Source organism: Empidonax traillii, unplaced genomic scaffold (genome assembly GCF_003031625.1).
Source record: "Empidonax traillii isolate 1590-97213 ecotype Southwest subspecies unplaced genomic scaffold, ASM303162v1 scaffold626:size867168, whole genome shotgun sequence".
Lineage (NCBI taxonomy): Eukaryota > Metazoa > Chordata > Aves > Passeriformes > Tyrannidae > Empidonax > Empidonax traillii.
This window is the reverse complement of record NW_020955819.1, coordinates 284,076-299,051: the sequence shown is the minus strand read 5'-3', so window position 1 is coordinate 299,051 and position 14,976 is coordinate 284,076. Positions and strand designations below refer to the sequence as shown.

The 14,976-nt window shown below is 39.8% G+C and overlaps 1 protein-coding gene across 1 annotated transcript in view; it reads left to right on the top strand.

The window, feature by feature from the left end:
- The first annotated feature begins 357 nt into the window (after positions 1-357).
- The window catches only part of HEATR5B (HEAT repeat containing 5B), a 54,687-nt gene continuing 40,068 nt past the window's right edge, over positions 358-14,976 (top strand). Inside the window, exons 1-14 of the mRNA XM_027898858.1 lie at positions 358-516; positions 1,176-1,259; positions 3,061-3,228; positions 3,637-3,848; positions 5,427-5,535; positions 6,485-6,634; positions 7,098-7,269; positions 7,650-7,807; positions 8,353-8,602; positions 10,165-10,320; positions 11,716-11,966; positions 12,427-12,538; positions 13,745-13,897; positions 14,191-14,290. Coding sequence (XP_027754659.1) covers positions 3,103-3,228; positions 3,637-3,848; positions 5,427-5,535; positions 6,485-6,634; positions 7,098-7,269; positions 7,650-7,807; positions 8,353-8,602; positions 10,165-10,320; positions 11,716-11,966; positions 12,427-12,538; positions 13,745-13,897; positions 14,191-14,290 — 1,949 coding nt within the window. The 5' untranslated portion in view covers positions 358-516; positions 1,176-1,259; positions 3,061-3,102. The remainder of the gene's footprint in view (positions 517-1,175; positions 1,260-3,060; positions 3,229-3,636; positions 3,849-5,426; positions 5,536-6,484; positions 6,635-7,097; positions 7,270-7,649; positions 7,808-8,352; positions 8,603-10,164; positions 10,321-11,715; positions 11,967-12,426; positions 12,539-13,744; positions 13,898-14,190; positions 14,291-14,976) is intronic.

Genomic DNA, 14,976 nt, shown 5'->3' with positions numbered 1-14,976 from the left:
GAGGCACGAACACAACTGAACCCGCCGGGCCGCCCCCTCCCAAACCCGGCGCACCAGCGCCCGCAGAGCGTTTCCCCGCGCTCCGCTCCCGCCGCTCCTGCCCGGGACGCTCCGCCCGCCGCCGGGGCGCCCGCGGGGCCGCGGCCGAGGGGGCAGCGGGGCCGAGAACACCCGCACACCAGCCCGGCACGGCGGCAGCGCCTGCGCGGGGCCGCCCCCGCCGGCCGGCGCCTGCGCCTCTCCCGCTTCCTGCCGCGGGTTCTGCGGGGGTGCGCCGGGGCCGGGCCTGGGACGCCGCCGCTCGTGTCTCCCCTTTCCCCGCCCTGCTCCACTCGCCGGACCCGGGGTCAGCGGGGACCGAAGCGGCCAAGCTCGCCGGGGATGATCCCGCGGCCGGGGGCGCGGGCGGCGCATCGCGCCCGCGCGTGTCCGTGACCGTGTCCGTGAGCGGCCCCCGCGGCCGCGGTGTCGCGCCCGGCACAGCCCGGCACAGCCCGGCCGCCGCACGGTGGGAGCGTAAGTGACCATGAGCGGAGCCGGGGAGCTCGGCCCGGCCCGGCCCGGGGGCTGCGGGGAGCGGGCCGGAGGGTGGTCCGCGCTTCGCTCCGCGGCGTTGGTGGCGGGGGGGGGAGGGTCGGTGAGCGTGTGCGGGGGTCGTGTGTGGAGGGCAGCGCGCATCGCTCCCTTAGCATCGCTCCCTTAGTATTCTCACAGCATCGTTCTCGTAGCATCATTGCCTCTAGCATCGCTGCCTTGAGCATCATTCCCTTACAACCAGCGCTGTACCGCGGCGTTACCTCCTGTGGGTCTTTTTAGAACCGGGCAAGATGCGCTGGGAGAGGTGCTCCAGCATATTAAAGTAGCCGATACAGGTTAGGAGCACCCAGGCGCAAAAGCGTTTTCACCTGATGCAGCCCTTTGGGAGGGTGTCACTTCGCCTAAACTTGCCTGGTTTTTAGCTTTGTCAGTCCACTGAAATGCTTGTATGATGAAGATATGAATAGTTGGTTTAGGCTACAGAAAACCAGCTGTGGAATAGAAAGGAATTTTAGTGGATCTGAATGTTTTCTAGCCTCTGTAACGCTTCAACATACCTTACTGGGCGCTGGTTGACTTTGATCGGCTTTCACTCTGCATCCTGTGGGAGAGCACAGTGTATTTATTTCTTGTAGAAGGCACGGCAAGACCCAACCCTCACCAGAATCGGTTGAACTTAGTAGGCATTTTTCACTTCATTTTTGAGCAAACTGTTTTCCAGTGTTAAGTGAGGTTTGGATTCCTTATGTGTGTAGCTGAATCTTCAGCTGAATGTTTGTGTGATTTTTCTTGTGCTCGATCCCTTGTGCTTCAGTGGCGCAGCTGAATGTATGTGCAGATTTGGTTGCTTGGAGCTTATGTTTTCTAAATTTAGATGAAGAGATATGGGAGTGTGTGGAAGGTTGTGGCCAGGGGTAAATGAAACCTTTTATGTGGGGAGAAAAAGGAGTAATGAGCTGTGCTGTCATGCAGCACTCCTGTGCTGTGCGGGTGTGACAAGCAGGGTAGATCTCTGGGATGGTATCCAAACAGTCATAGTGCTGTCATTCATTGCGTTTCTCTCTGTTATCATGAAAAGGTGTTGTGAGGTGATGTGTCTGTGTATTATTGACAGGCAATACCTCCTCAATTCTTTATAAATGACAAAAAAAATCCAGAAGATGTCTTTGGAGATGTCAGGACGGGCTTCTATATGTGGCTCTTCCACACTTGCTGAGCTGTTGCTGGAGATGAATGTAGTGTAAAATGTTATGCAAAGTACTGAAGTGCAGGGAACAACCTTCGTATTACAGACATTGTGATGGTTTAGTTTCATCAGTACCAAATCGAGGTGAATTCAGACCCATAATACAGTTGTACAGTTGTAGGATTAACATATCACCTGTACCAATGTCTGTTAAAAAAAAAATTAATTTAGACCACCTCATTTGCTTTAAGATTTTTTTGAGTTTGACCAGGAATGAGGAAGCAGCTTTGAACTGTTGAGAACACAAGTGGAACTGTGCAGCTGTCAAAAGATGATGTCTGTTGAAAGCTGATATCTTACATAATACTCCTTAGTTGTTTTGCTTTCTCTGCTTTGCCTAAGATCCTTGCTTCAGCATCACTGCATTCAGATTTTGAGCTTTTTTTTTTTATTTTTGTGTTTCTTTTTACTAAAGATGGTTGACTTAATTTTGTGATTTTAGATAAGTTTTGTTTGGTTGTTTTTGTTGTTGTTGTTTTTTTTTTTTCTATCAGCTCTTCATTAAACAGCTACACTTTGTTTAAAGGTGGTTTGCTAAGGTGAATTTGTCCACAGAGTGTTTGCTTACACTCTTTTACAGTGTGCTTTTGGTCGTGCTTTGGTGCTACCCACCATTCAGTGTTTGAGCAGGATCTCCAGTGTTTGATTTGCAGTATTTTGCCTGCTGGGGAGTCTTGCAGTCATTTAGCTGCTGCTTGTATTCCAGGCTGTCACACCTAAGGCTTGCTAGGTTTCAGGGGGCTTATTTGCCCAGCACTTAAAGCAAGGCTAGTGGATCTTAGGTCAGTGATGCCAAATATTATCAGTGTTCCTGCCTCTCTCAGATTTGTGATAGGTGGAAATTCCTGCTTGTGGTAGGCTCGTCTTCACACGTTGTCTGTTGAAGGGTGTTGAGGAGGTGGCCAAGTTCATACCCAAACTTCGGGAGTGTGCTCAAGGGTCTTGATTTGGGACAATCCTTATTCTCTTTTATGTGAGAGGAGATAGCAGGATGACTCCTTTACCTGTTTCATACTTTTTTTTTTTCTTTAAACAGGGACTTCAGTATATTTTTCTTGGCTAAGAGTTTGGACCCTGAAATTGCCTGCAGATGCTTTTTTTACAACTAGCAACTCTGTTCCCTAAAGTACTAATGGATGCACTCAGTTTGTAAATATGTGTAGTTTTTATGTGGGACTGCTTAGCTAAGACAAGTCTAAGCAAGCTGGAAATTTTAATTTGATTTTCAAAGGTTCGCACTGATGTACTGTATACTAATATTTACATTTTTATTTTAGAGTTTCTACACAACTTTACATAAAACTGGAATTTAACCTGTCATGGAGCTGGCTCACAGTTTGTTACTGAATGAGGAAGCATTAGCTCAAATCACGGAAGCAAAGAGACCAGTCTTTATCTTTGAGTGGTTAAGATTTTTGGATAAAGTGCTAGTAGCTGCCAACAAGGTAATTTTACGGGTTTGTTCCCCCTTCTTTGTAAAACATTTATATTATTTTCATGCCAGACAGTTGACAGGTGATGGCCAGATGACAGCTGTATGGTTTCAGATTAAGCCTGAAGAGCTTTTATATTAGTTTGTAGCTCTTAAGTGTTTAATTGTAAGCAGTCAGTAGGCAGCTAGTAAGTATTTTTAAGAAGTAAAATTTAAAAAGGATAACAGCTAATTCTGAGCATTTAGCATCTGTCTTTTCTATTATTGAATGTATCTTGAATCTCTGTGAAACAAGCAATTTGCTGAATTACACGCAATTGGAAGTGGTATAAGCTTTACTTCAATCTCTTATAGGTTTTTTTGGCTGTGGCAAGACACAGGATTAAATGACTTTTTTATTTATTTTTTATCTCTTTAACAGACAGATGTCAAGGAAAAACAGAAAAAACTTGTGGAACAGCTAACAGGACTCATCAGCAGTTCCCCTGGGCCACCTACGCGAAAGCTACTTGCAAAAAATCTCGCTGCTCTCTACAGCATCGGAGACACATTTACTGTTTTTCAGACGCTTGACAAGTGTAATGACATCATCAAGAGCAAAGATGATACCGCAGCCTACCTGCCCACAAAACTGTATGTTTAATATTACTTGGGAAAGGGGAGTAGTTTTTAAGCCAAGTGGTCCAGGATATTACAGAATAATCTGCCTACATATGTGCATGCTATGTTTATTTATATTTTGCATGCTTATTTGGAGTTCAAATATGCTTGATATAGCAAAGAAAAGCACTGGATTGAGATTGTGCAGGGCAGGACTCAAAGGTGACACATACATGGCTATCTGAAAGTGAAATGTCTTTCTTTAGGCAAGGTGCTGCCTTATGTTTCTTCACATGCTTATGGCATGGAGAGAATAACAGTTAATGCAGTAATGCAATGAAGTCTTTCCATCAGTGGAATTATTGCTGATTGCAGTCAGGTACCCTGTTTAAGGTAGAACCTGCAGATGGTCAAACCAAAGCATTATCTATGCCCATAGACTTGGAATTGCGTGTTCAAGCTTTTTTCCCTATCAAATCTTGCCTTTTATATTCCTCCACTGTGATGTGCCACACAGGTCTCTCAAGCAGAGTCTCTGTACTTGGATATGTGAGTGTGTGTATGCGTGATCCAGTTTGTCTTAATTCATAGGAGCAGTCTCAATGGTAGGAATTTGGTTAATGCCGCAAAAAGCTTCCACTGAAACTGTTTTTGGTGCTTTTCTGCATGTACTGCTTCATATGTTCTCAGTGTCTAGTGAACCCTAATTTGGTCTTGCCTTCAGACATTATCACAACAAAAAAGGATTTAACAATAAAGTCTGAAATAGCCACTGTTTGGGCAGATACTCTCCTCTTTTTTATAGCTCTTGCAGCTCTGTGAGGAACTTGTATAAATGGGAAGGGTTTTGTACTATAATATGCTCTGAAACTTAAGCTATCCAAGTGATAGTCCAGAAGTTTTTTTAACGGAGATGTACCCCTTAAGGAGGAGCCTGTAATGAGTTTGTAACATAGCTTTGCTAAAAAATCATTTAGCCAAGAGTTACAGATTAAAAAAAAAACCTCGTTTTTGATAAAAAAGTACATGTTTTCAGGAGCTGCTTGTGGAACAATTTGTGTATATAACTGCAATATGGTGTTAATTAAATATCCCTAATCTTAAATGGCAGGGCAAGGAAAACATGTAAAAACTGTTTATGGATCGAGTGATTTTACAGTACCTATAACTTTTCTTGTTTTATGCAATAATTTATGCATTTTAAGTTCTTAGTCTTGAAAAAACCCTATAATTCAGTATCTACAGAAATATGTCAGGATATATTATGGGGTAAGGGTTATCTTACAGGTGCTTGGAAAAAGAGACAGTATATTGAAACATTAAACCCTAATATTGCTGAGATTTCAGCATATCTTATTTTCTCTAGAACTTTTCATTCTGTGTATAGATCCTATAATAATACCCCTTCAAATACATTTGTATTCTTAGAAGCTGGTAAACAAAAAGATTGTTTAAATGAAGAGTGTTTAAATGAACAGCCAGTATAAGTAGTGGATAATAAACAGATTTTTATTCATCAATGATGATTAAAACATACATTTCTGTTCAAGTGTTTGTCTTCATTTAGATAATACAGAAAAAGAGTACACCAATTAATGTCTTTTTTTGTAGGGCTGCTGTGGCGTGTGTTGGAGCATTTTATGAAAAAATGGGCAGAATGCTGGGTAGTTCTTTTCCAGAAACTGTGAATAATCTTTTAAAGTCTCTGAAAAGTGCAGAGGTAATTTTCAGATTATTTCAGTCCTCTTGATTCCATTTAAACTGAAACTTGTTTTTGCCAAAGGTGTTTGCGGAAAAGCCTAGATTGTTTTTCTTTTACATCAGTAAATGCAAATCACTTCCCTAGTTAGTACCAGGTCTACTGCAAAGAGTTTTATCATATGAATATTATAGCAGTTGCTTCATAGTGGCATCAGTAATTAAAATTGCATAATGACTGTATATATTATTTCTAGTGACTGTGTTAAGATTTTTGCCCAAGTATCCTGAATAAACATTCAGTTGTTAAAAATCAGTAACAAATACTTAAGTTTTGTGGCAAAGTTGTTACTCTGAATGTGAGCAGGATACACTGTGCCCTAAAATGAGAGAGTATGTCATAATATTGGGAGAATGTATCCTGGACTGTCAGTAGGTCTGATTTTATGTAAATAGCTCTATTGAAACCAGTTGGAATACTGATTGTGTGGATCTCGACCTGGCAGCTATTTTCTTCAGCTGTGTTGTTGTAGCTATGTGATTATTTATTGATTTGTTTAGGTGTGTGTATGTCCTAAAGTTGTAAGTACCTACCTGTGTGCAAGTATAGAAGGAAGCTGTTAACTACTTGGGCTTCCTGTTCTCTCATATCAGCAGGCTGCTTTTATTTTCCTGAGTCTGCAGCAGATAAATAGTGGGACAGGACAGAAGCATTTTGTGTAGAGCCAATATGTTGGGTTGCCTGGGCTTACCTTAATTTATGTAACAACAGAGGGAGTTTTAGTAAAGCTATGTGTACGTACTGCTTACTGCTATCTAAAATCAGCTAGATATCAGTTATATATGCCTTCATTATCAGTGTTTCCAAAAATACTCCTGCATAGAAGCAGGAAAATGCAGAATTATACAGCCGGTTCTTAGAATAAGTACTGTGTCCACATTTTGGCATGAATGTTTTTGTGTGTGTGCAGTCTCAGGGCCGCAGTGAAATTCTGATGAGTTTGCAGAAAGTCCTCAATGGACTCGGAGGAGCAGCAGCTTCTTGTCACCGTGACATTTATAAGAATGCCCGATCTCTGCTGACGGACAGATCTATGGCTGTACGATGTGCAGTGGCCAAGGTGGGTGTGTTTCTCACCGACTGTAGACTGTGAAGTACCTGCTGTTGAACTGTGACCTGTTGTATATGATAGGAAATTTGATAATTAGTTGGGCAAGGTAAGTTCTTCCTATGTCTTCAAGCTCAGACATTTGATTTATTTCACAGTTACTGTAGTACTGTGTTCCTCACTTCATAAGCAAGTATGACATAGAATATACTAACTGTGAGCCTCAGTGGGAGGGGTTTTTGGTAACATGGTTCTTTGAGATTCCTTTTAATTTTTTTATATATGTATTAGCCTACTCTATGACTCTTCTGATTGTTTACTCAGCTAAGTTATTTGGTATATGGGAGAGTGTAAATTAAGTCTTAAAATATTCACATTAAAATATTTGCTGAATAAACCTGAGAGTTGCAGTCTGATACTTACGTGAAAGGTAAGAATGGTCTCCTGGTGCTTAGCAAGTCTGTTTTTCTTACAGTGTCTGCTGGAATTACAGAATGAAGCAGTGTTTATGTGGACAGCTGAACTAGAGAATGTTGCAACCCTGTGCTTTAAAGCTCTGGAAAACTCAAACTATGGTGTGCGTGTTGCAGTGTCAAAGCTTTTGGGGACAGTCATGGCTACAGCACTGATACCAAAACAAGCAACAGGTACAAGCCCTTCTGGATTCCATGGCTAAGTGGGCAGACTGCACCTTCAGTACCATGTTACATGACAGTGTCACACGACACATTGCTGTTCCAGTAGTTGGGAGCTTGTAGGTGGATTATTGTTTTTTATAAACAATAAGCTAAAAAGAGGAAAGGGCAGAATATCTGTTGTAGTCACAAAAAGAAAAGACAAAACAACCTACCAAAAATCATCTGGGAAAAGTGACTTATTTTTTAAGAACGAAAACAAATTTTTATATGAAATCTTGGGTAGTTTTATTTTTGCAAGACAGTTTTGAATTAATAAGTCTGGTTTCAACATCATTGCTTGTATTGGTTCAAACTTTGGGATCAAATTATTACTTCCCTTTTTCCAAAAGTGATGCGACAAAATGTGAAGAGAGCCACGCTTGAGGAGGTCTTGGAGCTCATGGCCACAGGATTTTTGCGAGGAGGATCTGGTTTCTTGAAGAGTGGTGGAGAGATGTTAAAAGTAGGAGGATCTGTCAATCGGGAAGTGCGAGTTGGTGTTACCCAGGTTTGTAACCTTTTTATTAAGTAAAATTTATGTTATATGTATTATATATATACACATACATATATATACATGTTATATGTATTATATATACATAATTGTAACCCTTTTAGTAGGAAACATACACTCTGCTGTATTTGTTGGTAAGTTAACTTAAAAGTCTGGTTTGACTCACCTATTTTGGGAGATGATCATGAGGTCTTCATCGTGAATTTTAACACACTGATGGTGCTGCTATTATTAACATTGTATTCTCAAATTTTTTAGAGACACATTTAAAGCGATGAACTGGGTTTTCTTGCTGTCATGCAGAGTATTTTTTGCTTCACAGTATACACAGCAGTACAGGGGCTATTCTTGGTGCTTGAAATGGTATAGTTTCAGCAACAAAGTCCTGGCTACTGGATTCATACTGTGTAACCTAATTAGCTTATTACTATCTGGTATTGCTACTGTACTGCATAATACATGAATATAACTGTGGTCTTATATAGTCTTCTGTTTCCGTTTTGATCGGACTTTAATCTGTGTGACTTCTGAATTTGCAGGCCTACGTTGTCTTTGTTACAACATTAGGGGGTCAGTGGCTGGAGCGCAACTTTGCCACCTTTTTGTCCCATGTTCTTGATCTGGTCTCCCATCCACGTGCAACTCAGACCCACGTGGAGGCAGTTTACTCTCGAAGATGCGTGTCATTTATCCTGAGAGCAACTGTGGGCAGCTTACTCGGGGAGAAAGCACAGATTGCAGCTGCCAAAGATATTTGCCAAGCCATTGGTAAACAAATGAAGGCAGTGGGTGAGAACCATTTTTCTTTGTTTGAGACCAGTTTAAAGTTAATGTCATTATACTGGGTTAGCTATTTTTCAGCTTTCTTCTACTGTGAGGAGTAATTTTGTTGTTACGGCAAATGATAGTTCAGCTGCATTCTGTTTAAAATATGCTATCCAAAATGTAAGTTTTACTTGAAAAGTGATTGTATAAAACTGGCTTGTTATCCCGTGATAGCAAGTGCAATTTCAAAAGCCTAGAATGGAAATGGGCAGAAAAAAAATTGCATTTGTTGTCTATCTTGGGATAGGTTGTACTGAAAGTCATGCAGAGTTCTTAACTAACAGTGCTGAAGGTAGGACAGGATCCTGTAGGTCCTTGTGTCTCCCCTGCTAATATCCATAATAATATCCGACTGGATTATGTGACAAATAAAGATGGAATCTGAAGATTGGAATTAGAGAAGAAAAATACGATCCCTTTGCTAAACTTTGCGGAATATGTAATCCCTAAGAGGGCTGACAAAACTGTCTTGGTATTTGTTTCTTGTGAAATGAATTAATTTGAGCTGGAGATTTCAAAATTAAATTAGAATTACACATTCCTGTATTTGCCATGCATCTGTTTCTTATCCTTTTCTGCTGTCATCTAATTCAAGTTTAAAGCAATGTTTAACATACGGAAATGAAAGTGATCTTGAGACTTTTGCAGGTTCTTCTCATAATTATTTTTTGATATGGAACCTTAAAAGGGTTCTGATTACCATAAGTATTACTTCCAGGAAAATAAGACTATTGGAAATGCCGCTTCTGAGAGGAAACAGTTGCAGAAATTACTCCTCCTGCCACCTTGTTAAAGTTGCAGGAAATTCCATTGTTTATTTGGCTGGTTGGAAGAACTGTTTCATTTTTTTGAGCATTTCCAATGAATTTGATGAAAAATTGATAGAGCTTTTGCTTGGTAATGATAGCTTCCCTTCATATAAGATGGACTATTTTCTGAATTTGTACTGTAGTAGACACACAAATATCAAGCTGATACTAAAGTGCCTTTTCTTTGAAAAGACAGTTACTGCTTCTGGGATATCGTGTAGGAGAAAGAACCTACAGTGGGATCTGGGAACTCAATTGGATATCTTTAAGATGATTACAGATTGCAATTAATTAATTACTAAAGGTCATTTAGTATCATTGAGTGTGTATGCTTGCAAATTTGTATGCAAAGCCTAGATATGTCAAGATTGTATTTTTTTGTTACTGTGTATAGATACACATATACAGCGTGTGTGTATTGTATACTTCTTTTTGCTGTGTTATACTGTTAATCCTACCTCTTAGCCTCTGCCATCCATAGTAACTGCCAGGCAACTGTTTTTTGTGGTCTTTGGATGACTGTGCTTGGCTGATAGCTATACAACCATTCCCCTTCAGAATGTATTCGCTTTACGAGTTCTCACCATCACCAGACTTGTGATTTTGTTTTAATATAGGCTTGGTATCAAAACAAACTTGCCATTTTCTGCCCTGTGCAGGCTCATGTGTGACTCAAATGGTAGTTAAGCAAGATACTCTTGTTTCTCTTTTCTGCAGAAGCAGTAGTGAATGATGCTAACAGCGAAAATAAATCAGGAGCTGCTGATGTAGCTGCAAGCCAGCACGTAATGGTGTGTGCCCTCCAGGAACTGGGTAGTCTGGTTCAGAGTCTGAATGCCACTGCATCTCCCCTTATTCAAGAACCCTCTATTGGTATGCAAATAAATGGAAATAGATTGTGAGGCATTTGAGCAATGAGTATGAAATATCATTAAATCTACTTAAATAATGAATGAATATGTAAGAAATAAATCAGTGAAACTGGCACTTCTTGTAGCACTCCAGGTAGCTACAGTTGTCCAACTCATTGTCTTTAGCACCCTAACTTTAGTTCCAGTTTGACAAAGTATTAAACAGCTATTTTGATTGGAGTCTGTCTGAAGCTATTTCTTAAGGTCAGTAAAGTTGTAATTTTTCGTATTGGTCTGTTTACAATAATGGTTTTATAGGAAATACATTGTTTTGCTATGTAAGGTCTGAAAGACTTGCTCCTGGAAAACTGCGCTGCCATTAAATACCAAATTTCTGTGAGGAGGCAAAAGTGTTTTGTTGAGATGAAGCTGTGGATAGTCCCAGTTAAAAAAAAAAGTGGTACTTTGGCTTGACTAGGGTTTGTGTGGGATTTTCTTCTTGTTTGTTTCAGTATCCGAATCCACATTTATGCTGTAGTGTTGCAGTTCTAAGTTTTTGCAGTTTGTGGATGCCTATGGTCTTTTCCAGTGGAAATGACAGCTCCTTTAGATATATCATTGTGCAGATTGTTGTCTTGATGCATATGATATTTTTCTCATACTGGTTTCTGCCAACTGTGGGGTGGGGGAGACTGCCCATGTTTATTCCTTCTGGCTGCTGCGTCCCATAAGAAGAGAAGGGACTGTATCTCAGCATTATTTCTGTTAGCTGATACGAACTAAGCAGGTAGAAGTTGCTCACTAACTCAAGAGAAAGCAAGAGATAAGGCAGCAGTGGGGGTTTGAAGTAAGAGTTTCCAAGATCTGGACTAAAGAAGGTCTTGGTGTGGAGATAGGTTGGACTGAAGGGCTCAGAAAGCGGGATTAACTAAGCAGAGAGAGATTTCTGTAGAATGTAGAAGGATGGAAACATGCAGGGAGACAGCTCTGTGTCAAAAGCAGAGTACAGCAGTCAGTGACATCTGTAGTATATACTTGGTTACAGTGTGAAACAAAACCAAAGATAGTTTTACTGTTGCTTTGTTATTGGCAATCTGTGTAAAACATTGTGGGAATCATCACATCCAGTGCCTGCTTCCTTATATAGCATTGCTCCCTCTTTTCAGTGTTCAAGTAGAAGTCTCTTCTATGGCTCTGACAGCTCCACCTTTGCTGGTAGAATCTGATGTGGAGCAGTGTAATGCCAATAACACCTCTGTCTTTCTTTAAAGGAAAAGGCAAAGCATAAAATTCAAGCACTCTTAATTCTGGCTTTCTTAACTTCCACGGTAACTGTCTAGTATTGATTCAGTTTACTTGTCTATGTGTAATAAAAACAGCATAATAAGTTAAAGACTGTAAATTCTCCTTTCTGTAGGTCTGTTGGAGACAGTAACTTCAGTTCTTCTTCATCCCAGCATGGCCGCTCGCCTTGCTGCCGCATGGTGCTTGCGGTGTGTAGCCGTGGCATTGCCTTTTCAGTTGACTCCATTTTTAGACAGATGTGCAGAAAGACTCAACAATCTGAAGACCTCCCCTGAAGCTGTCAGTGGCTACAGCTTTGCAATGGCTGCTTTGTTAGGTGGTGTGCATCAGTGTCCACTAGGTATTCCTCATGCCAAAGGAAAGGTGAGATAATGAGTGTTTCATCTGTGAGTGTACTAAAAGATACCTTTTTATCTACAAATAATAGCTTTGCAGAATGTGTGCCATGCTAGTGAGTTAAAGCATTATTGAAATTAAACTTGTGCCTAGCATGAGAGTAGTGGCCAGAGTGCCTGTTTGTAGTATCTCAGTTGCGAGATTTAACAGCTCTTTTCCTATCTCTCTTTGGAATTTGCTGAAGAGAGACTGAAATATTGGATAATTTCTGAAATAATTGCTGATGAGAATATTTCTAGCTGTGTTGTCATGTGAAAGGCTCTGATCATCTGCATGAAATGTAATGTGCATTCATTCTTTATCCAAGGTCAATTTAAATGATTTGAGAACATCTTTATATATAGTCTGTAAGAGTGAACAAGTAGCAGTAACTTGCAGTGGTTTCATTTATAGTTTTAAAATCCCTTGTGTTTTGTCATTGGTGCAGATGGTGGTCAGTATTGCTGAGGATCTGTTACGAACTGCTGCACAAAACAGCAGGCTCTCCTTGCAGCGGACTCAAGCTGGATGGCTTTTACTTGGAGCACTCATGACTTTAGGTCTGTAAAAATGGTCTGCTTTTTATTTTATTTAAAGCGTGTCCAGCATTTCTGATTATTCACTCTGGCAAATGGTCTGTACACATAACCAGTTCAGTATTTAGCTCAAGAGTATTTATACAGGAGAGACAGGGTTAGTGCACTTTTTTAAGTAGTATTGCTATGCTGGGGAGAAGTGAAGTGTTAGTGTTTATGTAACCTGAAGGATAGGAGAAGGTGCCATACCTAAAAAAACAATACATTCTGTTCTGGTTTTGGAAACCCAGCCTTTAGTCATTCTGTGAAAGGGCAAAATTGCCCATAGTCTTCCTTCCTTAATACTGTGGTGCAGAAAAAATGGACCATAAATAAAACGCAATGAGCATTCCAACAAGTTGCATGTGTGCCTCTAGATAGGTAACAGTACTGATTACAAGTATTGTCAGTTTAAAAGCCCTTCAGTAGTTTAAAAAACCCAGCCTCATGTTCTTATCTGCCATAACAGAAGTATCAGAAGCTGTATTTTGAGAGATTGTAAGTATACTCTTGAATTTTGCAGCAGTAGAGTTTTTTCTACTTTGAGGTTTTTTTATACTGGAAAATATGATTAAGTTCTGATTCATTCTGCAGTATTTTGATCTCTCATAAAATACCATTTTATGTTTAATCTCATTTCTCTAAATTATCTCTTTTTTTTGCCAGTTTATTTTCATGTTTTTGTGACAGTGTATCCCTATTTTGATTGTCCTTCTCCAGCATATTTTTAATGTACTTGCATTAGATCTTTTTCAGAAGCTTAGAAAAAACCTTGACTGTTAAAGTAATTTAGATAATCAGTAACTATCAGTTATTTTTATATTCATTTTTTGGACAAGTTAGGGTAGGCTAAAGAATTTGCCTACAAAATAGTAACATAAAAAAATTTGAAGTCAAAAATATAGTAAAAAACATTTGGTAGGGGTTCGATATGACATGATAGTGTACAGAATATATTTCCTATATTTTTAGTACTGATATCAAGAAGCAGACATAATGTATGATAGTTATTTGCCACACTTTGAACCTAGAAATGAGAAAGAATTTCATCTGTTTTTATTAATCAATTAGGGAGGAAAGGTGGAGTGAAATAAGACAAAAACAGCTTAAAGAGCAAAAACCTTCATAGCAGATTTTTCACAGTTAAATAAATTTTTTTATTATGCTTTCACTTTTATTGTTTTTGCACAGGGCCTTCTGTTGTTCGGTATCATCTGCCTAAGATGTTGCTGCTATGGCGAAATGTGTTTCCACGTTCTCTGAAGGAGCTGGAAGCAGAGAAGGCAAGAGGAGATTCTTTCACCTGGCAAGTAACGCTGGAAGGTCGTGCTGGAGCTCTGTGTGGTAAGAATTTCAGACTTTGAGATTACACCTGCCTAGTAAACCAAAACGTGATCCCAAGTATTGTAGAGAGAACTCTCATAACTTTCCTGCTTTCTTTGAAAATGAGTAAAATGTGACAGATTTTGATCAATGTGACCTGGTTTTGGTATGCAGTTTTTGGAGGATGTTGTACAGTCTTTAAATAAACATTTTTAATTGCTGCTCTTTTGATATTCTCTTAGGATCTGTGTCTTGCTTATGTTTGATATTTGTTTGTTTTAGTGAAAGTTTAATTTAAACTGTTTTGTTATTAGCTATGAGAAGTTTTGTTGCTCACTGTCCTGAGCTGCTTACTGAGGACGTGATCAGGAAACTGATGACACCCATAGAATGTGCCATGACAATGATGTCACAGTAAGTAGGCGGTTTTTGCTCTTTATTTTCTTTTGTCTTTTCTTGGACTTGAAATACTACAACTAATTTGGTTTAATTCATGTTCTGACATAGTACTGCGCTGTTGCTGCACATCCATCTTGAAGAAAAACTTTTATTATCCTTGTTTTTGTGGTCTTTAGCTTTGTAAAAGTATTACTGCACAGCCTGTGCTGAAGAGCCTGCCATAGTAACTTTGGTAACTGCACTTTGATTTCCATTTCAGTGAGCTTTTGAATTTGTGGTTTGCTCACCCTTGTGCAAGAAATGAGAAAACTTATATATTGGTATACTAGATGTTGTTCAAAAAACTCTTGTCTTATAAATGGAACTAATGAAAATACTTCCAGCATTTTTCAGAATAAAAGTAAAAACACGGTCTTGAGTTGGTTTTGTGGTTTGGTGTCTGTCCCTTTCCCCTGCCCCACCCCTAATTAAAATAGGACTTCCTTACGAGGAGCTGCATTTCACTGATTTAGGGCCGTGTGTGCTGTGGTTTTGTTATTTTGTTATTCTTGTTTCTTTTAAAAGTCGTCTCTGTACAATTACTTCTGAAAATGTACTGATAATTGAGTGATGTTCAGAGTAGTTCTCTGAACACTGTTTTCTTGCCTTGGCTAGAGATATATTTTGTGAAAAGAAATTTGAAAAAACTCTTTTCAGTAACT